This window comes from Notolepis coatsorum (genome assembly GCF_963971535.1).
Source record: "Notolepis coatsorum genome assembly, chromosome: 20".
NCBI classification, from domain to species: Eukaryota; Metazoa; Chordata; class Actinopteri; order Aulopiformes; family Paralepididae; genus Notolepis; species Notolepis coatsorum.
In genome coordinates, this window is record NC_140184.1 from 15,712,192 (window position 1) to 15,737,372 (window position 25,181).

At 41.0% G+C, this 25,181-nt stretch overlaps 1 protein-coding gene across 2 annotated transcripts in view; it reads right to left on the reverse strand.

Moving 5' to 3' along the window:
• Nucleotides 1–25,181, reverse strand: part of vps13c (vacuolar protein sorting 13 homolog C) — a 216,122-nt gene that overhangs the window by 180,560 nt on the left and 10,381 nt on the right. For both annotated transcript variants that reach the window (XM_084337487.1, XM_084337486.1), the window contains exons 4-5: nucleotides 8,439–8,534; nucleotides 8,150–8,182 (exon numbers count right to left, since the gene is read on the reverse strand). In XM_084337487.1, coding sequence (XP_084193613.1) covers nucleotides 8,150–8,182; nucleotides 8,439–8,534 — 129 coding nt within the window. The remainder of the gene's footprint in view (nucleotides 1–8,149; nucleotides 8,183–8,438; nucleotides 8,535–25,181) is intronic.

Consider the following 25,181-nt stretch of genomic DNA (forward strand, 5'->3'; position numbering starts at 1 on the left):
AGAGTGATGCACAAAATAACTTAAAAGAAAATAATAATTTAAAACAATGAATAAAGTGTGCATGAAATAATAGGGGAAAGAAAACGTTAGGAACTTGTTACATTCACGCACACAATGGCTGAGTAATCACACACCCCCTCTCTCCCTCACACACACACTCTCCCAGCTCTCTTTCTCTCTTGCCCCTTCCTCATCTCTCTCACCCCCATCTATCTCTATATATCTCACACACATTTCAGAAACAAACATCAATGAGAGCATCAATAATACACCTGAGTGAAGTCTAGTAAAGAAAAAAAAAGTAAAAAAGAAAGATTTTTTTTTAAGTTAATCGTGAGTTAAAAAGAAATAGTGGCGTTAATAGAATCGGGCGATGATGCGTTAATACCGCGTTAACTTTGACAGCCTTAATATATATATATATATATATATATATATATATATATATATATATATATATATATATATATATATGCTGTATATACAGCACTGTTGTACATGCTATCATATAGACTATAGAGTATATGGGTATACTATAGTATATGAGGTGGGTAGTTAACCTTCTATAGTGTGGTAGTGAAAGGGTTAAGATTATCATGATACAAGTCTTTATGACTCCATATAGACCTGTTTGCTGTTCACAAACATACCATGTTCACACCAATCAGCAATACCAACTGAGTCACGTTACTAAGTTGCCCCGCGAGCGAGCCGCTGCGCTAAAAGAATATGACAGGGCTCTATGGAGAAACCATGACACTCGCCTGACTAAAACATGTTTCAAACTAAAACAGCTGGATGTCATTTTTCCAAATCAGCATGGCTCTGAGTGTGAGTCTTTCACCTTTTACATATCTAGCTTTGGCATGGATTGAGTGTTTAGATCGCTAGCATGGCTAACAAATGCTAATATATTGTAGTCTGCCCCGTTGTTCTGACCACGATTACGTTCCTTTCTGCCCCGGTGATGTGCGCGCACACTGAGTGTGACGTATACGGCAAACATCAAACTCTGGCTAGAACAGATCATTTTAGTGCCATGACAATGTTGCTTTCTGCGTGGTATGTTGTACACATGTTCTTTTTTTTTATCCACTTTTTCTCCTTATTTATTTAAATTTTTTCTCCCATCCCAATTTCGCCTCGCCAATTCTCGCTTCAATTCTCCCCTCCCCTGTCTCGAACGTTGCTAGACCATGCCTCCCACTGGTCGTCTGCAGTGAGGACGAAGCCTTGCATCACGTGTCCCCTCCGGTACACAAGGAGGCAGCCGTCGCATCTTTTCACCTGAACAGCGCGATCTCTCAGTGGCGAGGAGTAACGCGTGGGAGGCTCACGCTGCCCCCGTTACTTCCTGATTCTGCTGTACAGGCGCACCAACCGACCTGTAGGAGTCGCTGTCCACAACGTCCAATCCCCACCCACCAGCTTTCCCACCCTCTAACACTGCCAATTGTGTTAGTATTAAACGACCAGCCAAGCTGGTAGCAACGCCGAGAGCTGGGCTCGAACCCAGCATCTCCTGCGTTAGTGGCAAGCGCCTTGCCCACTGCGCCACTTAGCCGCCCTTGTACACATGTTCTAAAGCTGGTGTTATCTCAAGTGTGCTCATGTGTATGAGATTCCAGGGACCATCTGCCGACCAATTCCGCCTCTGGGTCATTACTAAGGCAACTGCAGACGCAGTCCCATCTACAGTATAGCCCAGCCACTTACACACATGCACGTGGTCAGTCACTGTGGTGAAGGAGCTGGCATACAGACACAATAAATGGTGTTCTCTGTTCTCTTAGTCCCCTAGAACTGAGAGCCTACCTTATTTGGACCATATAGAAAACTGAGGCTAAATAATAATATTATTTTTATTTTATTTTATTTAACCAGGAAAGTCACATTGAGATCAACGACAGACCATTGATTTGACCTCTAGTCATTTCATGAGGCATTTAAAAGCATCCAGTGTTACATAGCCAGAGAGTTTCAGGTAATTCTGTAACATGTTCCAAGCCGAGGGAGCAGAATAACTAAATGCTCCCTTTCCCATTTCAGTACGAACATTGGGAACAGACAATAGGAGCAAACTTTGAGAACATAATCTTTTATGCGGCTGGGTGACGTAGCGGAGATTGCGCTCGTCACCAATGCAAGAGACTCCGGTATCTAATCCCAGTCTCAGCATTGCCTACGGCTTGCGCCGGCCGTCGTACTGGCTCATTTGGCAGAGTCAGCAGGTGGAAGTCGATGGGTGGGGATTGGACGTTGTGGACAGCGACTCCTACAGGTCGGTTGGGTGACACCTGGCTGCACAGCAGAGACAGGAAGTATCAGGGGCAGCGTGAGCCTCCCACGCGTTACTCCTCGCCACTGAGTCTGGTGAAAAGATGCGACAGGCTGCCTCCTCGTGTACCGACCAGTGGGGGGCATAGTCTAGCAACGTTCAAGACAGGGGAGGGGAGAATTGGCAATACGAAATTGGCATGGGAGAAACATTTTAAAATAAGGAGAAAAAGTGGATAAAAAAAAGAGAACATAATCTTTTTTAAATAGAATAGTAAAAAAAATGTAATGTAAAAAAAGTAATAATACTAATAGTAATAATAATAATAATTATTATAATAATAATAACTAGTTGTTTAGGGCACTTCAGCACACTGCCAGGATAAAAATGGAAACCTTCAAATTACCAGACGACTGCTCTACCTCCTGAGCCACTCAATTCCATTAGGCCAACGCCAGTCAAAGTTAGCAGGTTTCATCAAACCCTCTCAGTGTGGAGCTCATCTTTGTTCTACTGTAAGCCAACGCACTAAGGAGGACAGTTGTGGGGAAATGGGCCCTCGCCTAAACAGTCCCTTTCAGGTCACTGGGGGTTAATGTGCAGATTTCTCAAGGCTGGAATGGTGTGTCTTGTTGTCTTCTATTTTTATACTTAGTCTAAAGATAGACATCACTGGTGGCCATGGCCATATTCAAACTATATTTACTTTCAAATTCAAATTAAGAGTTTTTGGATGTGTGTGAGATTATGTGCAAAATAAATCAGCATTGTTTTTGGTGAAGTGCCTCTTCTTCCCCCAGACACTTCCTTTCACTGATATTCTATGCTGGCTGCCAATAACAGGTGACCTGTAACTGCATGAGGGAAAGGTGGATGCCGGACAAACAGCGTAGCAATAAGCTTATATTGTAAACACAAGAAATGTTGTTCTCCACAATAGTGTGATGGATCACGGTTTATGTGGGGTTTATTTTAGTTTATTCTAAGGTGCTTTGGCTTTATTTCGTCTTTCTGTGAGGGACAGCGGTCTATTTCGTCTTTCTGTGAGGGAGATCCCCCCCTTGAACGGCCCTTCTAAGGTTTCTCCCCTCCACACTGTGGTGCTTTTTTCCTATTGCTAGGTTTTTAGTGAGTTTTTCCTTACCTTGCATTAATTTATTTATTTAACATTTTATTTTGGATTTCATCTACATGCCCCTTCCCCTTGTAGCTCTGTTCTGAAGTGCCACTACACAGCCGAGGGCACAGGGGCCAAGCGAAGGGAATTGAGATGTAGACAGCAACAGTATGTTTGCACAATGCACTAAACAAGGTTGCAGCTACAATGATCGGTCAATGAACGGATAGAAAATTGAGAGGGGGGAGTCTGTTTTAATTTAAGATTTTATTAGAACCTAAGATCAACTCTATTTGTCCAACAAATGTATACTATTAATTAGGGCTGTCCCCGACTAAGGATTTGGATGATCGACTAGGATTGGCCAAAATTTGCCGTTATTCGACTATTGGTCGACTTTAAAAAAAAGAAAAAAAAAAAGTATAATATTTTTTATTCTTAATTTTATTTTTTTTAATCATTCCATTTGGGCTGTGGGGGGTGCATAATGTCTGAAGGAGTCGACTGAAGGCTTCTTGTCCTCTGCAAAAGCATGCAATTGGTCCACTGATGGATACATCTTGATATTTGCTACTCTTGTTTTTTTTTTTCTATTTTTAGTGCTGCTTATAGTTTTGAATATGCTCCCTCTGTACAGCACTTTGTGCCCCTGTGGCTGTTAAAGCGCTTTATAAATAAAGTTGGATTGGATGGATTGGATTGGATTTGTCTAGTATAGTCTGTTCATTAGATGGGTGAAATCCTCTTTCAGTGCCTCTGTGCCTGTTTTCGTAGGCAGTTAGCCTCTGGTATGCGTGCCATTAACGTTAGCCACGCTTCTAGGCCTCTTTTCTTTTAAAAAAAATGATAAAAAAAATATATATATATATTATATTCGACTAAGAGGTTGGCCAGTCGACTACAGCCCCTTTCGACCGATTAGTTGACTAATCGATTAATAGGGGTCAGCCCTACTATTAATTGAAAATGTATTAAAAACAGATGTGGACGCCGGACCGACACAGCAGATCAATGTAGCCGCATAACATTAAAGATCAAAGTAAGTGCCGGGCATGCATTTATTAATCATTGGGAATTCCACATCACCGCGGCAACCCTAGGGTGAGTGTGTGTGCGTGTGTTAGTAGATTCACTCTTGTTAGTGAATAGTTTAGTCACAGGGTGTTTAAGGAGAATTACACCCAAATTTACTTTTAGATTGATGTTTAGCAAAGGTAGACATTTTCACAAAATTTCTGAACCAGTTTATTCTGTTGTCTTGAGTTCTGAGTTTTCAAGATAAGGGCGGATGCAGATACAGGTAGAATTGCATTAACTGAGATAGCTGAAAGAAAGCTGTATGGATATTCATTTTCTCATACCGGTACCTACATTTAACATTTAACAAGGACACAAAGTGCCATAGGTGTGATGGATTAAACTGGCCTTGGGGCCAGAGTAGCCCAGTTTAGGCTCAAGATGGTACACAAAATCAATAACAGGGCCCCCAAATATTTTAGCAACTATTTTCCTAGTGTTATCACACAGCCACAGAACGAGATCTAGCTTACAGTAGAAAACCTGCATCAGGTGTAAAACAAAGATGGGACAGTGCTAGGGATGTCCCGATCCGATCACGTGATTTTCCGAAGATCGGGATCGACAAAAAAAAAAAAAATTATTCAACAAACATGACCATGTACGTCTTAAACTCATACTGAGGCCTTAGTTTTGGTTTCAAATTGCATATCATCATTCATTTATTTATTGTCACACAGAGCAGAAGAATTTTGCCAAAACAAACCAATAGTATCCAGCTGCAGAACGGCAGACCAGCCACACTCTCAGACCCAAAAAAAATAAATAATTGAATTTTTATTTTTAATCCCAATTTCTCACATTACATTCACCCTGAATGTTGACGTTATCCAGGTGAAAAGTTAACTTCATTCAAGCGAGGCATTGCAATCCTTGACATAAATCATTTGATGTATAATTAAATCAAAGGAAATACATTTGGGTCTGAGAGTTTAAGACGTGAACATGGTCATGTTTGTTGAATAAAAAAAAAAGAAAAAAAAAAGAAAAAAAAGTTTTTTATTTTATTTTTTGATCGGATCGGGAAATATTGGTATCGGTAGATACTCAAAATCACATGATCGGGATCGGATCGGGAGCAAAGAAACGTGATCGGGACGTCACAGTGCTCATTTGCTCACACAGGAGTGGAATGAGTGGCCTTTGCTTTGACCACCAAACAGGGCTTGAACCTGTGTAGTTTCAAGGTGAACATTAGGAAATGGCTCCTAGAAAATGTCCCAGAGTAACTCAGGTCAGGAGGCTTCCTGTTTTGGTGTAGTGTAGTTTTAGTGTGTCTGTACATTTTGTACATATTTTATTAATAATGTTGTATTTAACTTTTTAATTAAATTTTTAGCAATATACTGTAGGCCAGGGGTCAGCAACCTTTTTGACATGGAGTGCCTGTTTGAAATATAGTTGTAACTAGTGTGCCTCAACAATAGTCCATGCATCGTAATTTTTTTTCTCATAATCAGGTCTTTTTAATGAACATTTTTACATTATTACATCATTATTGTTATTGTTATTATTAACAATATTATTATGATGGTTGTATCAACCCTAAATCTGAGTTGGGGGGGGGGATGCAATGCAGACAAACAGCTGCATACAGTGCAACCATTTCACTCACATTTGCTTATTCATTACTAATAAGTATACACAACCACATTATTTCAACCTAATAAAACTATGTTTATGGTCATTGTTTTAAGAACACAAGTTGACTTGGTAATACTCACATTTTGAGTAAAAAAATGGCTTTTAACATGTGCACGCGTGCCTAGGGTTGCCTACCCCTGCTGTAGGCTGATGATATGTGTAATACATGTTTATGTAAATACTATGTGCTGCTGAGACCAAGGACGACAATGGAAATAAGTCTGACTTTTTTGTGCTATCCTTGATAATGTTAGGATGCATGACTTGTAACATGTAATGTATTTTAATAATTGTCAAATAAACTAAACTAAACTAAATACACAAAATGCCATATCCGTGAGCCGCCACTAGGGGCAGAGTGGCTAACAGTGAGTGAGTGAATGAGTGCAAACAAATTATACATGTTAGAAAATAGTTACTGAAAACATGTGAAAAGACTGAACTACATAGTACTGTTGAATGCTTGGTGACACACTGGAGCCACCCTTAGCATAACCTCTCCAGGAGCATGGTTCCCAGAGTTGATAGTAGCTCAAAGGAGTAGCATAGCCCAGCTAATGCTAACCGTTTAATTAATGGATTAGTGAATGGATACGCACCGTACTCCAATAGGTTTAGTTAAATAAAAACACAGATTTGGGTGATCTAACCTAGTTTGCTAGTTAGTCAATTAGTCAAGCTTTCTAACCAAGTAGGGTCCATTTGACAGATTTGGTCGTTTACAGCAAAGCATTTAAGCTAATGCTAACCATTTCATGTATGTGGATGGGAAATGTTAAAACAAGATTAGTACCATACTCCGGAAGGTATAGTTGTATAAAAACACAGATTTGGGTCATCTAACCTTGTTTGCTAGTTAGGCAATTAGTCAGGCTTTCTAACCAACTCCATTTGATTTGGTTGTTTATAACAAAATGTTTTATTGATTAAGCATGAACTGCCCGCCCCCACAATCCTCACAAATGGTCTGAGCAGCCAGATGAGTTTTTTTTTAGCTGGGTTTTATAATAGTTATTATCAAATTTGTCTGGATGGTTAATAACACATTTTCTGGGGCGTGACAAGCACATTTATTTTCACTTTACCCTGACTTTAAGGTTGGGGTTTGAAAGCATTCTGTCAAATATGAATCCAGTATAATAATAGACTATGCTCATCTGATCCAAATCCTTTAAAATCTCTGATCAAATCTTTTTTAGGTAGTCCAATTATTTGTTGAAACGTGTCTTGCATTCAGTGCAGACAGAAAATATTCTCTCTCAGCAATGTTGTATGTTACTCAACAAAATCAAAAAATAACTTATTACAGAAGGACTACGGTTGAGGGAATTTAATAATAAGAGTAAGGAAAATAATATCTGAGAAGAGGATTTGTTAGACTCAAATGTTCTTTCAGCCATCTCAAGCAATGCAAGTCAATGATGTCATAGCATTAAATTCTCCATAATATGAAGCGTTCTGTACGTTCAGGACGTTTTTGAAGAATGTCTACTTGTGCTAAAGAACAACCTGGAAGTTATTTTGGGTGTTAACAACCTTTCATAGTAGTCTTGTGCGGAATAAGGCTTTGTCTTGTTATGTTTTGATGGTTTTTTAAATGAACATGTGTTTCATGGAATAATAACATTTAAGTTTATTAGAGGTAATTATGATGCAGTAGCTAAATCATAACATTAACAATGTACAATTCAATTTGCCATCAAAATTCTTTCAGATGCTAGAGTAGTAGGTATATTTGATTTAGGTTAGCTAAATGTATTAAGCTTACAAGACAAAACCCCTTCCATTAAGAGGAAAGGGTCCGGAAACGTACATAGAGAATAACAGAGTAACCAACTACTACCAACTACTGAGAGACTCCAACATTAATCCCAAAATAAACCACAAGAAATACTATGCTATAGCCAAACCGTGGAAAAATGAGCGATACAAGATGCAAGTAATAAAGACCACCACATGAGCTACAGGGAGGGAAGTGTGTTCGGCTCCAACCACCACCTTGATTGAACCCATATGACGTAACAGCGTCTTACCATTGTAAGGACAACTTTTCAGCTGTGACTCAGCTGAAACATAATAGACAGCAAGACTGAAAATATACATTCCTTCAACGTTTTTACACCATATTGAGTAAGTACTGTAGGTAGCTAAACACCTAATATCACAAGAACAGCTCAAGGCCTACTTCCTGTGACATCAAACGGCAGATTCAATGTGAAGAACTGTTCTTTGGCAATTAGTCTAAATACATAGAGGTTAATTGTCTCTGTTGCTAATCTAAGTGTTTTGTTAATAAAAACAAGTGTTGTAAAGTGTACTTACTTGCTCCAGGGACCACAAGCAGATACAGACCATCTAATGTGGCAACTACAGCATCGTTATACAGGTTCTTCCAAGGGATTTTCAATGTAAGCTTTCCTGAAATGAGAGGGGAGGAAAATCAATGTTAGCCGTCTGTAGTGTGGTAGTGAAAGGGTTAAACTGCGAGTAAAATTATTATATGCAACCTTTTTGGGGGGGAAGTGCATGTTCATATTTGATTTGGTGGCACTAGTGCAAGTGTCATGTAATCTATTTTATTGTGAGATTATATGTTGACATATTGCACTGGTATTGCCTGTCTCTGTTAGTTGAGTATGTCAGGCATGTTTAACTACCCTATAATAACGTTCCATACCTCCCTGATGTGGCTATTGGTAACCTCACGTAGTCTTAAAAAATAAATAAATAAAAGAAAGAAACAAGTCATTGTTAAGACTATCGCCCATTCAAGCAATCGGGTTCCAAAAGTAAGTTGTCTATATTTTCAAAAGCAAGATAAGGGGAGAGGTCTGTATAAAGGATGCATCTACAGTAAGTAATCCGATAACGTCGGGTCTAGTTTTCAACTGTGCGGATCTTGTTTGAACACTTTGTTATTCGATACTCTGTCCTACAGTTAGCAGCTTTTCTACATTATTGAATCGCAGTGTGTTTTAATGTCCGTCTTTGCTTTGATTTAATTACCCAGAATAGCTCCCTGCATTATAGCAACAGTTTCTCCATAACACATCTTGGATTACAAATTGCATAGTAAACAGGAGCCTATGACACCAGATTCAGAGACCTTACAGCTCCTCCTCCATCCTGAATTGGCCAGTGAATGCAATTTTTGGTTTGGTTAGGCTAGTGCAGGAAGGGGCAGAAGCTACCACAGTACAGCACAAGAGCAACAATACAGTTTGAAACGCACACCCTGATGTCAGCGCCTCAGAGCAACTACTAGGGGTGGGGGGGGAAATCGATACGTAGTAGTATCGCAATACTTTGCGTGGCGATACTGTATTTAATTATTCATAAAAAAGAAAAAAGAAAAAAAAATTGTAAGGAAGTTGCATTGTTCATTTCAATACCTGTAATAGTACAGTAGTCCACACACACATGTGCATTCAGTTAAGTTGGAATATGACTGTAATACAAACAGTTCAGTTTGTCAGGTACATGCAACACAGATTACAGTGTTTACATCTGTCTGCTTGAGAAAATACCATGTTCTGCAATAAAAATGATTGAAGTGGGCGGCTACGTGGCGTAGTGGGCAAATCGCTCGCCACGAATACTGGAGACGCTGGGCTCGCGCTCCACATTGCTTTCAGTTTAGCTGGTCGTCCGTACTAATACACATTGGCCGTATTAGGGGGTGGGAAACTGATGGGTGGGGATCGGGCGTTGTGGACAGCGACTCCTACAGGTCGGTTGGTGCGCCTGCACAGTAGAATCAGGAAGTGTCGGGGGCAGCGTGAGCCTCCCACGCGTTACTCCTCGCCACTGAGAGATCGCGCTGTGCAGGTGAAAAGATGCGACTGCTGTTACCTCAAGTACCGGAGGGGACTTGTGCTATGTATGACTTAGCCCACATTGCAGCCGGCTTGTGGGAGGCAAGAAACAGCGTTCGTGACAGGGGAGGGTTGAATTGGATGATACGAAATTGGGATGGGAGAAAAAATTGAAAATGGGAGAAAACGTGGATAAAAAAAAATTATTGAAGTGAGATGAACAGACTGAAATTTATTTTATTAGATAAAACATGTTGACAGTTTTACTTTGCAGCTAAAAAATAAAAATAAAAATAATAATATTGCAATATTCACGATATATCGAGTATCGCGGCGATAGTATCGTATTGCGAGGTCTCTGGGGATTCCGACCCCTAGCAACTACTGTAGTACTTTTCAATTGCAAACACTTCCAAGGACAGAACTCACCCTAGTCATTGGCCAATTGTATGTACGCTAATAGTAATTACGACAGGACATCGGTTTCAATTTCATTGAAAAGTCGTTGGTACTGTAACTGTAACACCCAGTGGTAGAATGACCAAAATGGTAGAAGAAGGCATCATTTATCTTTCTACACTAAAAAGGTGCGTTTGTAACTGGAGTCTACTGTACAAGTTCAACTGAACTGACTAATGGAATCCAAAGCAATAGCGCACTTTCAAATCAACAGTAAAACATCTAAAACTACTGTCAAATACTTATGTCACCACTGAAATTCATGAGAAAACAGTGGTGCCCATTCTAGCTCAGAGAGACCTTTGGCACACTAATGCTGAGTGGATTCACTAGCCAAGTCAATGTCAACAGACAGAGTAACTCTTAGCCCCAGATACAGACCTAAATGTGCTGGTTTCAGACAGACTCTATGGGGTTGCTGGGACACCGAGTCTGATGTCTCTGCTTTACTCACCAAAAGATCAGACGGTTTGAACTGAAGATGTTGTGTCAATTGACCTATGGCTGCTTAGTGATGTGAAAAGAGCAGTCCTGCTATCACAGTACCACATCACGATAACATAAAGAGCAGTCCCGCTATCACAGTACCACATCACGATAACATAAAGAGCAGTCCTGCTATCACAGTACCACATCACGATAACATAAAGAGCAGTCTTGCTATCACAGTACCACATCACGATAACATAAAGAGCAGTCCTGCTATCACAGTACCACATCACGATAACATAAAGAGCAGTCTTGCTATCACAGTACCACATCACGATAACATAAAGAGCAGTCCTGCTATCACAGTACCACATCACGATAACATAAAGAGCAGTCCTGCTATCACAGTACCACATCACGATAACATAAAGAGCAGTCCTGCTATCACAGTACCACATCACAGTCCTGCTATCACAGTACCACATCATGATAACATCCTGCTATCACAGTACCACATCACGATAACATCCTGCTATCACAGTATCACATCATGATAACATCCTGCTATCACAGTACCACATCATAACATCCTGCTATCACATCATGATAACATCCTGCTATCACAGTACCACATCCTGCTATCACAGTACCACATCATAACATCCTGCTATCACATCATGATAACATCCTGCTATCACAGTACCACATCATGATAACATCCTGCTATCACAGTACCACATCATAACATCCTGCTATCACATCATGATAACATCCTGCTATCACAGTACCACATCATAACATCCTGCTATCACATCATGATAACATCCTGCTATCACAGTACCACATCATGATAACATCCTGCTATCACACACCACAGTACCACATCATGATAACATCCTGCTATCACATCATGATAACATCCTGCTATCACATCACGATAACATCCTGCTATCACATCATAACATCCTGCTATCACATCATAATAACATCCTGCTATCACAGTACCACATCATGATAACATCCTGCTATCACAGTACCACATCATAACATCCTGCTATCACATCATGATAACATCCTGCTATCACAGTACCACATCATGATAACATCCTGCTATCACACACCACAGTACCACATCACGATAACATCCTGCTATCACATCATGATAACATCCTGCTATCACAGTACCACATCATGATAACATCCTGCTATCACATCAAGATAACATCCTGCTATCACAGTACCACATCATGATAACATCCTGCTATCACATCAAGATAACATCCTGCTATCACAGTACCACATCATGATAACATCTCTGGGGACACGATTTTGAACAGCAGTGTAAACATCTTACTTGGATATGACACTATGTTGTCAAATGCACCGTAGACATGTTATCCAAAGGCAAAACTAATTAGTATTTTATACAAGAAATATGTCTTGTTCCTGAAGGATGAATTATCTCCAAAGCAAAGCAAATATCCAAGAGATTAAATTCAGTGTTGTTGGTCCAGTTGATCTAGTCTCATCGAAGTGTCAACTAGCCTGAAGTACATGAAGGGAACATCTGTTGTTAACGTGGGCCTGGTATGATTCTGATTTGAAGCTTTATTGAATTAACAAAAGACTAATGTACTCTGTAGGTAGCACTCTGTTTAGGGAAACACACCCAGATCCTGTTTGTCTAATGTTATCTTTTGGGGCGAGTGAGTACCAAACACATGAAATGCAGTAGCCTTCACAATAAAAGCAGTCTAGAGAAAATCTAAGTTGCTCACTATCCAGAAACCAATGGCGACGTGCATTGAAAGTATTTTCATAGCCATATGACGTAAATCCATTATTACACATCACTTGTTTAATTTAGGGTAATAGAACAGTAGATATTAATATATACTTCAGTCTATTGTTAATGGACGATATCAATGTATTGCCTCGAAACAAAAATTAAGTCAAAATATTTTTCATAATCTTTCCCATTACTGAATAATGTGGTTATTATTATTTGGTACTTTTTTGAAGACACACAACTCTCATAGGCATGTATCTGAAAATCAGAATTCAGAAACACATCATAAACCAATGAAAGTCACAGCATTTAACTAAAATATCTATTGATATTAACTATTGAGGTGTCTTACATTTCAGCTGGGAGTTGCAAGTACAGAAGAGATAATAGGAACAGAGCAGACCGTCTACAGGCCCGTTCACTTACCAACAGGCCTGAAGCAAACAAACAAAAACAAAACACAGTTTGATGCAAAGCACATGACACCAGGAAGGGAAGCAGAGTTTGGAATTATGTTGTTTATTGGTAGCATACTAATTAACATCACCAGGAGTTAAATTGGCTTCTTCCGAGGGAAAGAAATCTATGCATGTGGCCTTCTTTTGATTAAGAGTAATATCATAGTACCGTAATTCCTCTAATAGTAACCCCGGCTTGTATTTGTTTCAACTGTAGCGGGTACCAGGCTTGTATTAGGAGGAGGCATGTATAAGAGAGAGGCCTATATTTCTAATTTTCAAACAGATCATAATGAATAAATCAACATTTTGTGTCAGTTTGAACCCAGTAAAATGTACTGGGTTCATTTATTGAAACCAAGTACTGTATGAAATAGTAAACGGTGCAATTACAGGTGGTCACTGGTCATTTCAACGTTTTCAAAGTGAAATCAAGTAACTAGCTCAGTATGCAGCTCAGTATATTAGTAACCCGGCTTGTATTAGGAGGTCGGCTTATAATTGCTTAGCTCAAGAGCGCACCCGGCCATTAATAGAGACCCGGCTTGTATTTGAGACCCGGTTACTATTAGAGGAATTACGGTAACTATAGTAGGTTATGACAAACGGTAAACACCTAGGACACTAGTACTGTGCAATATGTTGAGTTTGTATTACCTAACAGTTTAATGCTTTCCCTTCTCACTTGTAGAATGGGAAGCCTTTACTAATAATAATAATAATTAATTTATTTTATATAGCGCTTCTCAATGACCCGAAGTCGCTGACAATAGGCAAAAGAAAAACAAAGAAACAAAGAAACAGAACCACAGGGAAACAGGGAACAATATGAATACACAAGAACATAGAGCCATGAATACAGGAGCCAGTGAAATGGAAGTTTGCTGATACGGTTATCTTCAGATGACAGGGAGCCGAGTCCTCATTAGCGAGCCGCTACAGCTGAGGAGTATTGGTACTGAGAGACCGATCTCTATGGAGAAGGTGGATCCTGAGCACTCATCGCTGCATAATTACAGTATGCGAGCTTAACCTTCGGAGACCTGACAGGACTGTCTTCCAGAGGATGAGTGGGTTATAGAGTGAAGATACTGGTGTCACATGAAACTGCAACCTAAGGTATCCGTTGGTACCATGCGATGCTAGCTTGTCAGGAAGAGGGGCTAAACCAGGGAACAAACTTAACTTTTTGACTTACCAGCGGATATGACGCACGGAGTTGCTACACAGTGTTGCAACTCCGTGTAATGTTGCTAAACATTTGTGATGTTTCAAAACTATTACAGTTTGTCTTGTTTGCTGATGATACAAATTTTTTTTGTTCTGGAAATAATTTAAAGGAACTAGCTGAATATATTGTGTATGAAATGACAAAGCTAAAGAAATGGTTTGATGTAAATAAGCTATCACTGAATCTGAAAAAAACTAAATTTATGATTTTTGGCAATCGAAAACTAGATGAAAATATAGTACTGACCATAGATGGAGCTGATATAGAGAGAGTTAATGAATTTCGTTTTCTTGGTGTGATTATGGATGATAAATTAACATGGAAATCGCGAGGGGGCGGAGCTGAGCGATCATGGAGTAGACGTGTTTTCACATGAGCTCCCTTCTACCGTGCTGAATATACGTTTCTCCCCATTAGTCTTTATTTTATTTTTATTTGTTTTTTATCTGTTTGCTAGGTCGTCGTGTTTAGTATACATTCATCAACTTTTTTCGACTTTCTACGATGGCGGGGGTGGAAACCAGAGCCATGAAAGAATTAGGCACGACACCGACACCGCCGAGCATGGCCGTACCGTCTCCCGCTGTCGGGGAGTTAAGCGAAGCTGTGCTCTTGGTCATGACCAAGCTACACGCAGACTCTGAGACACGCATCGCTGAAGCACAGAAGAAAGTACACGCAGACTCTGAGGCACGCATCGCTGAAGCACAGAAGCAAGTGCTGGCGGATTTCTGTATCAGCCTCCGTCGTGAGATATCAGAAGAAATACGGCTGGCGGTAGTCCCGCTGACAGACAAGATGGAGACGATTCACGCTGCCTCATCGGCTAATGCTAACGAACTAGCCATGCTAACGACGGAGGTATCATCACAATGTGAGAAGATGGCGGGTCTTGAATCCGCCCTGCTGGCTAGGCAGGCTGAAGTCAACAAACTACAGTCGGCGATGGAGGAGATGCAGTCCCGGGATAGACGCCACAACGTCAGGATTGTTGGAGTACCGGAGACCAGCGGTGAAGGCCGTCTCTCTGAGACCATGCCCGAACTGCTGCAGAAGATACTAGGGACGGACGTCCTCCCCTCGCCTCCTATCTGTGAGTCGGCCTATAGAGCGGGCAGGTTTTCTCCCGGCGTGAACAAAGAACCGAGGCCCATCATAGTCAAGCTGAACAGACTCCAACAGAGAGAAATCATCATGCGGTCGGCTCGTACCAGAAGGGGTACTCTGAGGTTTGGCGATCACAAAGTGGCCATTTTCGAGGACTTTACACCGGAGGTTCAAGCTCAGAGAGCCGAGTACAAGGTGGTCCTGACTAAGCTATGGAGACTAGGCCTGAGGCCCACGTTATTCGCTCCCGCGAAACTATCTGTGTTGGAGAAGGTCGGTGGTCAGCGTTTGTTTTGGTCGTTGGCTAAAGCGAAGGAATATCTCGCGAAGACACCCGAGTCTGTTGCTTGATATCTATGGAGGGTGAGTGACTTGGCGGTTTGGGCCTATATACATTGATTAGGTCGACTATTCACAAACACTTGCTGTCATGCCCAGACATGCTAACTGTCCTCTGCCCATCCAACTAGCGGGGCTTCCCAATGACTTCTGTTACTTGCTAAAGCTGACCTCATGGTCGTACTTGTGTATCGCCTCTTTGGAAGCTAACGAGCTAGCTGAACAATGTACATAGTAGGCTAAAGTGCTATCCGGATTCGTCACTAGCTTACGCGCTAGCCTCGGGCTAGCCAGCGGGCTTCGACTATGGTCTGCGCTGAGACATTCGTTAATGGTTACGTATTTTGGTTGCTGTTCAAAGGGACATTGGTTTGCACAGTTCAAGAGTGACCGAGTCCCTAACTAACTTCTGGTATGCTTTTTATTTTTATATCCAGGTTGTTTTGAGCTTTGGTGATCCAAAGTAGATACCAAGGTCGGTTGAATATGCATAAACAATATTTGATAACAGGTTGGGTCGGGTATGGCTTGCACTTAATGGCTATATGGTTATATGGCTTGCACTCTAGACATTACCCTCTCTTCCTTTTTTTTTTTTTCTTTCCTATTGTCGCTGTTTTTATGTCATCTATATGAGCGATTTAAATGTGATCCGGTTCTACCTTGGACTAACTACTGACTCGCCTTAATTTTGTTTTGAATTTTCCGTGAGGCACTTATGCTATAACGTTGATACATTAATATGCAGACTCCAGGGTAGATGGTTACAGGTTGATGCTGAGTAATTATATAATAATTAGTGTCGCTGTTTTAAGGGCAATTGAATGAGCAGTTAACCTGTGACCCGAACCTGCCTTGGACTATCGGCTGGGATGCTTTAATTTAATTTTGTATTGAATTTTCCTATATGTTTTAATGGCATTTGAATGAGCAATTTAAATGTGATCCGGTTCTACCTTGGACTAACTACTGACTCGCCTTAATTTTGTTTTGAATTTTCCGTGAGGCACTTATGCTATAACGTTGATACATTAATATGCAGACTCCAGGGTAGATGGTTACAGGTTGATGCTGAGTAATTATATATTAATGGCTAATTTTTCCATTATAGCTGTCATGTTAGGGCCAAGGCTCACGTTGGCTCTCGACCGAATATACATAAAATATGTGATAACAGGCTGGCTTAGGTTTAGCTTTGCTTGCACTTTAGCCATAACCCTCTTTTTCCTTTTTCTATTATTGTCGCTGTTTTAATGGCATTTGAATGAGCAATCTAACTGTGATTCGATCCTACCTCAGACTAACTGCTGATATGCTTTGATTTTGTTTTGAATTTTCCTTTTTCCATTTATACTATAATGTTGCAACATTAATATGCAGACTACGAGGTAGTTGGTCACAGGGTTGATGCTGAGTAATTATATAATAATGGCTAATTTTTCCATTATAGCTGTCATGTTAGGGCCAAGGTTCATGTTGGCTCTCGAACGAATATACATAAATATGTGATAACAGGCTGGGTCAAGTTTAACTTTGCTTGCACTTTAGCCATAACCCTCTTTTTCCTTTTCCTATTATTGTCGATTCTTACATAGGTTATGTCATGTCAGCCGTTGTGCCTGATCAGAGGGACTGCTTCAGGGGTGCACTTTAACCATAACCCCTTTTTTCCCTTTCTTATTTTTGTCATTGTTTAATTGACATTGTTCACACAATTTTGCACAATTAACCTGTGACCCGATCCTGCCTTAGACTATCGGCTGGGATGCTTTAATTTAATTTTGTTTTGAATTTTCCTGTACCCATTTGGGCCATAACATTGCGACGTTGAAGCGCAGATTTGGAAATAGATGGTTGCAGGTTGATGTGGAGTTATTATTTAATAATGGCTAATTTTACCATTATGGTTGTCTTATGTTAGGGCCAGTGCTCAGGTGGTTTTCGACCGATATCTTTATTGAATTTAATTTTTATTATTATTTGTGTTTATTGGACTAGTGGGGGTTTACTCAGGGGTTTAACTAGAGGGGGGTGGGAGTGGGAAGCGTCTTATTGATCCATGTCTCTAGTGGGAAGTGATAGGAAGATGACCATCCTCAGTGGGTGGGGCATAGGGTGGGGATTGGAGAGTGGGTATAGAGGAACTTATAGTAGGACGGGTGGGTTAGGGTTTAGAGTAGAAGGGGGGGGGGCTGTAGCTGGGGTGGTATTTTTATGTGTTCTATGTACTGTTGTCTTATATATGTGTAAGTGTTCCTCCTCTGAACTCCTGGGATTGACCGTCCGGGCCCGCCGGGATCGGCACCTCTGTACTCAGCCTGGCTGCACGGGTATGTTCTCTACGCACTTATACAAGCTCGACCATGGCTAAATTGAATATTTTAATTTGGAACGCAGGAGGGCTTAACGCCCCACACAAGCGTGCCAGTGTCCTTTGGCTATTGAAGAGGAGAAATATTGACCTTGCTCTCCTTAGTGAGACGCATTTAATGGTAGGTGACGTGTCAAGACTGGCAAATCGGCAATATCACGTTATCTCCGCATCCTCAGCCGATGATAAGACGAAAGGAGTAGTCATAGTTACAAGACGTAACCTTGATATCAAAATCTTGGATGTATGGTCGGACACGGAGGGAAGGATTACTATAGCAAAAGTTGAATTCTTGCATAGGAAGATGGCTATAATAGCATTGTATGCTCCTAACACATTTGATTCAGCGTTCTATAATACAATCACGAAGAATATGTTGGAACTTAATGGATACGCTCTCATTGTGGGTGGCGATTTTAATGCGTGCTGGGATGCGGAGATGGATAGGTCTGGGCCCTCTGAAACGAGCGACCAGAAACGGGCCTCTAAGGCCCTCAGGATGTGGGCCAAAGACACGGGGCTCTCAGACCTCTGGCGCTTATGCAACCCCACCCTCAGAGATTACTCTCACCTGTCAGCCAGACACAAAAGCTTCTCTCGAATTGACTATGCATTCGCGTCCCCTAATATGTTTGATAGTTTCGATGTCTCATTGGTTCCCCTGGCTCTCTCAGACCACAAGGGGATTTTCCTTACGGCAACCTTTGGCAGGCTCTCCGCAAGAGCTCCCAGATGGCGTTTTAATTCGACCTTGCTAAAGAACGATGACTTCTGTTCTGAGTTCAGGAGTAAACTAGCAGAATTTTTGCAGATCAACGTTGGCACAGTAGAAGACCCTAGGGTCCTGTGGAACGCATTGAAAGGATTCATCAGGGGTCATGTCACACTATTTGCCTCCAATTTGCGAAAATCCCGGTCAAAAAAGCTAGAAGGACTGGAATCATTATATGCGGACCTATACGCATCCTTGCAAACTGACTATAATGAACGACTAAACACACAACGTAAGATAGTCAAAAAAGAAATAAACTCCATACTTAAACAACAGTCTGAGTTTTTGATACATAGGACAAGACAAAATTACTATTTTCACGGCTCCAGACCTAGCCATCTATTGGCAATGAAAATACGCTCAAATGATCATTTCTCAGATATCCCCTCGATTAGGACGAGCCAGGGTGCAGTCACTACTGATTCGAAAAAGATCAATGACACTTTTAAAGAGTTTTACTCACAGTTATATAGCTCAGAGGGTAATCTGGATGACTCTAGATTTGAATCGTTCATCGGCGGGCTTGAGATACCCCACATCTCTGAGGAAGAGGCCAAGGAACTGGGGAGACCGATTACTCTCGTAGAATTGAGGGAGACTATTGTTGAAATGCAGAGGGGTAAGGCGCCAGGCTGGGATGGTATTCCACCCGAAGTGTATTTAGCTTTCTGGGACCAACTGGGTCCATTGATGCTCGATATGATCAATTACGCTATCGAACAAGGGGAGTTCTCAAGAGATGTCAATATGGCGTTGATTTCTTTACTTCTCAAAAAGGACAAAGATCCCAATGATTGTGGTAGCTATAGACCCTTGAGTCTTCTCGGGGCCGATTTAAAGGTGTTTGCCAAGGTGCTGGCCCGTCGCCTGCAGAGATTTATGCCTGTATTGGTACACTGCGATCAAACTGGTTTTATCCCGGGGCGTCTGGCTGCAGATAATCTTAGGAGGCTGTTGCATGTAATCGATAACAGTAAAGACAATACAACTCCATCCACAGTTCTGTCTTTGGATGCCATGAAGGCGTTTGACAGACTTGAGTGGTCATACCTGTGGAAGGTACTTGAGGTCATGGGTCTTGGAAAGAGTTTTATTCATATGATTAAAGTCCTGTATGCCTCGCCGTCTGCGATGATACTGACAGGCAAAAACTGTTCCACACTCTTTCCAGTCTCCAGATCTTCTAGACAGGGTTGCCCTCTGAGCCCGGGACTGTTCGCGCTTTCCCTCGAACCTTTGGCCCAATTTATTAGGCAATCGGAGGACATCGTCCCCATAATGGTCAACAATACTCCACACAAAATTGCTCTCTATGCGGATGACCTGCTGATTTTCATGGACGACCCCTCCCGGTCGGCCACAAAATTATTGAGGATAATCGACGACTTTGGTAAATTGTCAGGTTTTAAGATTAACTGGAACAAATCAGCCTGCCTACCTCTTAATGAACTGGCCAAGGCGGTACGACTACCAGCTGATATCCCCATAGTAGAACATTTTAAATACCTGGGCATAGAGATATTCCCCACGCTGAACCAAACTACTAAGTACAACTTCACGGGTACTTATGATAAAATACGCCAGGATCTAGACAGGTGGTCGTCCCTTCCTAACTCCTTACAAGCCCGGGCTTCCATAATCAAAATGAACATCCTGCCTAGGATAAATTTTATTAGCTCAATGCTCCCCCTGCCCCCTCCAATAGACCACTGGCGCAAGGTACAATCGATGGTATCTAAGTTTGTCTGGAATAACAAACGCCCGAGAATCAAAAGGGCTACTACTCAACGTAGGAAACAAGATGGGGGCCTCGCAATCCCTGATTTTAAACTTTATTTCTGGTCCTTTTCACTGAGACCTCTGATGTGCTGGCTAGACCCTGTAGAGGCTGTATCGTGGCGCTCCTTAGAAGCGGCGGCGGTGTCTCCGCTAAGATTGCAGGATGTAGTGTACTCCACTGTCTCTATTGCGAAATGCCGGCTGAGGTATGGACCGATCATAACTCACGTGATCCAAACGTGGCGTAATGTACAGAGGTCGTGTGGGGTTAAATGCCCTTGGCACCTGGACTCTCCAATTTTTAATAACCAGCAATTACTTGTTGGACACAAGCCGGTTAATATTCCTCAATGGCAAAGGAGGGGAGTGCATACTCTGGAGGATATTTATGATAAGAACGGCCTCCGTGCGTTTCAGGACTTAAGAGAATTTTATGATCTTCCCGGCGAGTCCTTCTTTCTTTACCTTCAACTAAGGTCAGCACTGAGGGCGCATGGCGTACCGTGGGCTCAAGCTTTGCAACCACACCCCTTCCTCAGGCTCATAGTGGACAGAACGACATCCAGAGGGTTTGTCTCAGACTTTTATACGCTCTTAATTCAATCCACGTATAAAAATTTATCATTGGATACAATCTGGCGTGTGGATATCCCGGAGTTGGACCCCGAGTTTGACTGGGATGATGTTTGGGCAAATGTGGCATTATCTTCCCGCAACCCCAATCACCAGCAAATTAATTTTAATTATATTCATAGGACCTATCTTACACCTAGGAAGCTATTTGCTATGGGACTGATAACCGACTCTCGGTGCACTTTGTGCTCTCAAAAGGCCACTGGCACTTATATGCATATGTATTGGGATTGCCCACCAGTGGCCCGTTTCTGGAGGTCAATAACGGACAAACTTTCAGATCTGTGTGGCTTAACTATCCCATTCACAGCTGTTACGCTACTCCTGAACGACATAACGACACTACCCGCGTCCGTACAACTGAAAAGGGTTGTCCTAGCGGGCGTCACAGCAGCGAAGAAGCTTATAGCAATGAGATGGAAGGAGCCTGAGAAGCTGACAATGATCAACTGGTCCCTAACTCTATTGGATGTGATTTATCTTGAGATATCCACGGCTCGGGTGATTGGGGTAGGGCAGGCTGGCATTGACCTGTGGTTCGCAGCAGCTGAGAAGGTAAAGACCGCCGTGTGCGGCTGAGCGGGGTTGGGGCGCTTGATCGGGGGGGTCCGGCGGTCTCTGGGGAGGGGGAGGAGGAAATGTCTTGTCTGTCTTGGTTTTTGTCTTGTCCTTCTTAACTTTGGCTGGGGGGATTTTAGGGGGGGTTGGTATTTAGCTATTCTGCGCTATATGTCAATTCACATGCCATCTCCCCAAGGGACTAATATTGGCAGACTGATTGACCTGTCAACCAACTTGGAAGAGGAATTTCTTTCTTCTTACACTTTACCGTCTGCGAGTTTGGCAGTCTTGAACATGTGTAAGGGACCTAGGCTATCTACAGTAAATCTGTGACAACACTCTCATAAACAATCTTTTAAGTCACTCCACTTTGTAAAGGTGGGGAAAGGTTGCCATGTCTTGAAGACCCCTTTTTGTTATTGAAGTAGCCACCTATATTTGATAGGTTGGACGCTGTTTCCTTTTCTTTTTGTCTTATAATTTATTATTCTGTATTATTATTGTTTGTTATTCTCCTGTGAAGTTATGTTTTTTGTTACTGTGGTTATTGTGTTGTCCTGTTTCATGTAATTAATAATAAAAAAAATTTGATCAAAAAAAAAAATTAACATGGAAATCGCACATAGCACACGTTAAAAAAAAGATGTCCAAGAGTATTTTTGTTATGAATAAAGTAAAGGATATGTTAGAGTATGAGGCAATGAGAACACTCTACTGCTCACTCATCTCACCTTATATCAGTTATTGTGTTGAAGTATGGGGGAATACTTATGGGACAAATATAAAACCATTATATATACTACAGAAGAGGGCTGTACGAATCACACATAAAGTGAGTTATCGAGAACACACAAATATATTATTTATTAAATCTAGAATAATTAAACTTGAAGACATGGTTAAGTTTCAAACAATGTTAATTATGTTTAGGGCAAGAAATAATACACTGCCAGAAAAACTACAAAATCTTTTTCATTTAGAAAGTGAGTTTAGTAGGAGAAAATACAATTTTAAACATCAGTTTGCACGTACCACACTTAAACAGATGTGTCCTTCAGTTATTGGTGTAAAGTTATGGAATTCTCTCCATAGCGAGCTTAAGGGATGTAACAGTGTTTATCAATTCAAAAAAAATTATAAAAAAAAAATATTTAGTCAGTATGAAAATCAAAATGTGATCTGAATAGTGAGATCTTTTTTTTTTCTCTTCTCTTTCTTTTCTTTTTTATTCTTTATCATTATTATTATTATTTAAAATTTTCTTGTTTAACTGTGGATTGTGTTTCTTTTATAATGGTATAAATGATTATTTGTGTAAATAAGGTTATACGCCGACCATTAAGAAAATACATGTTAGTTTAGGAATAAGGGGCAGGTAATTATAAGATTTATTCTTCTTCCTGCTCCTTTTGTCCATGGAATGGCTATTTATGATTTTTTAATGAAGAAACTATGATTGTATTATTCCATGTGGCAAATAAAAACTCTGAACTGAACTGAACAGTACATTTCGCTGAGTAAATTTTACTCAAACTGAGTACAATTTTACTCAAACTGAGTACAATTTTACTCACTTGGGCTCAAATGGACTCAGTTTGAGTAAAATTTACTCTGCGAAATTTACTGTGTACGGGGTTTTTCAAAATAAGAGTATCATATGAACCGAACGTTGCTAGCTGCCGGAGCCATAGATATTATGACTGGAGCTGCGCTTGGGGCGGAAATGAGACCCGCACAGGATTTTCAAAATAAGAGTATCGATATGAACTACACGCCAGGTGGCGGGCAGACCTCTCGCGAGTGCTTATTTTGTTCCCTGGGCTAAACAATGCTCCAAATTGAGGTTATATTTTGGCAAGGGAAAAACTGCCATGGCCATTTTCAAAGGGGACCATTTTGCCACTGTTGTGTTTACTTCCGCCTGCCTTGTGCAGTGAGCATTGAGCAACACCGAGCTGTTGATGACGGACGGCAGTAGAACCTTGGTTCCACTTATTAAACTGGTGTGAATGCAGGCTGGTTCGCCAGAAAGCACCAAGGTTCTGAGACCTCGGGAACGGAACCCCGAGCCAGAACCAGAATCGTGAAAATCGGTCACCTACACCATCTTTCACAATTAACGGTCTACACAGCAGCTTCAGGCTTTATACCTGATGACATCACACATTCGAGTTTTTAGCACTGTGGTTTGGCATGGAGTTGTTTTAGTGGTCACTAATATTTCTGGACTGTCTTAGACCATAAGAATAACATATATGAACTCTTAAATTGGGTGTAGTTCCCCTTTAATCACATGTAAAACCGAATCCATTGAACTGGGTTCAATCAATGTATAATTGGTTAAATAAATTTGAATAGCAAAACAGTAAATAAGCAAAACAGCCTCTTTCCTCCTCTTAGTTTTTCCTTGATTCTCTACCCAGTTATTGATTGATTGAAAACTTTATTAACAGATTGCAGAATGGGTACAATACAGTACGGCTCAATAAACACAATTGTTAAGGGGATGCAGACCAGAGAAAGACTTTCGTTTTGTTTACATCAGGGTCCCCCGTATTCAATTCATCGTAACATTTATGACATACACGACATACAGATCAACAGTATCGTTACATCCAGACATTTATGACATACAAGATATACAAATATACAGTACTGTTTAAGAGAGAGTTTCTAAAAGAGAGTATACTGTATACATTTATTTGAGGGGGAAGAAACTATACATTGGAGGGTGTTGGGGGGGGGGGGGGGGGGTTGGATGTTTACAGGGGCCAGTTTCAAATTGCAGCCTCCCGGTTTGAGAGCGGTTTTGAAGTTGGGTAGGGATTCTAATTTTTTTACAGCTGTGGGTAGGGCGTATTCCAATCACCCCTGGTCGTTGCCATTATAGAAAAATCATATATTCACCCTCGTAATGCTTTGTACCCTTTAAGCAATATGTATTGTACTATCCCTTTACAAGATACCAGCTTTAGGAGTAAGCATACTAGCGGATGTTTTGTCTGTTCCCTACCTCATTTTAGCATTTTAAAACGTTTGCATTTTGTACTTCATTGTTTGCATTTTGTACTTAACACATTGACTGCCACGCTTCTATCCATCAATGTATGATCACTGCCACCAGTCTAAGCCTATGGAGATATTCACCTTCTTTGCAGGGCTATAACTTTTTTAAGTGTATTGCTAAATTGACATTACTATGGCCCATTCAACATCGATTATCTATCGTTCAGGATGTAGGAACGTTATACTTTTTCATTCATAGATTCTTCCAAAAATACCGTCTAGATAGAATATAAGTATGTTTTTATCGTTTTCTGCA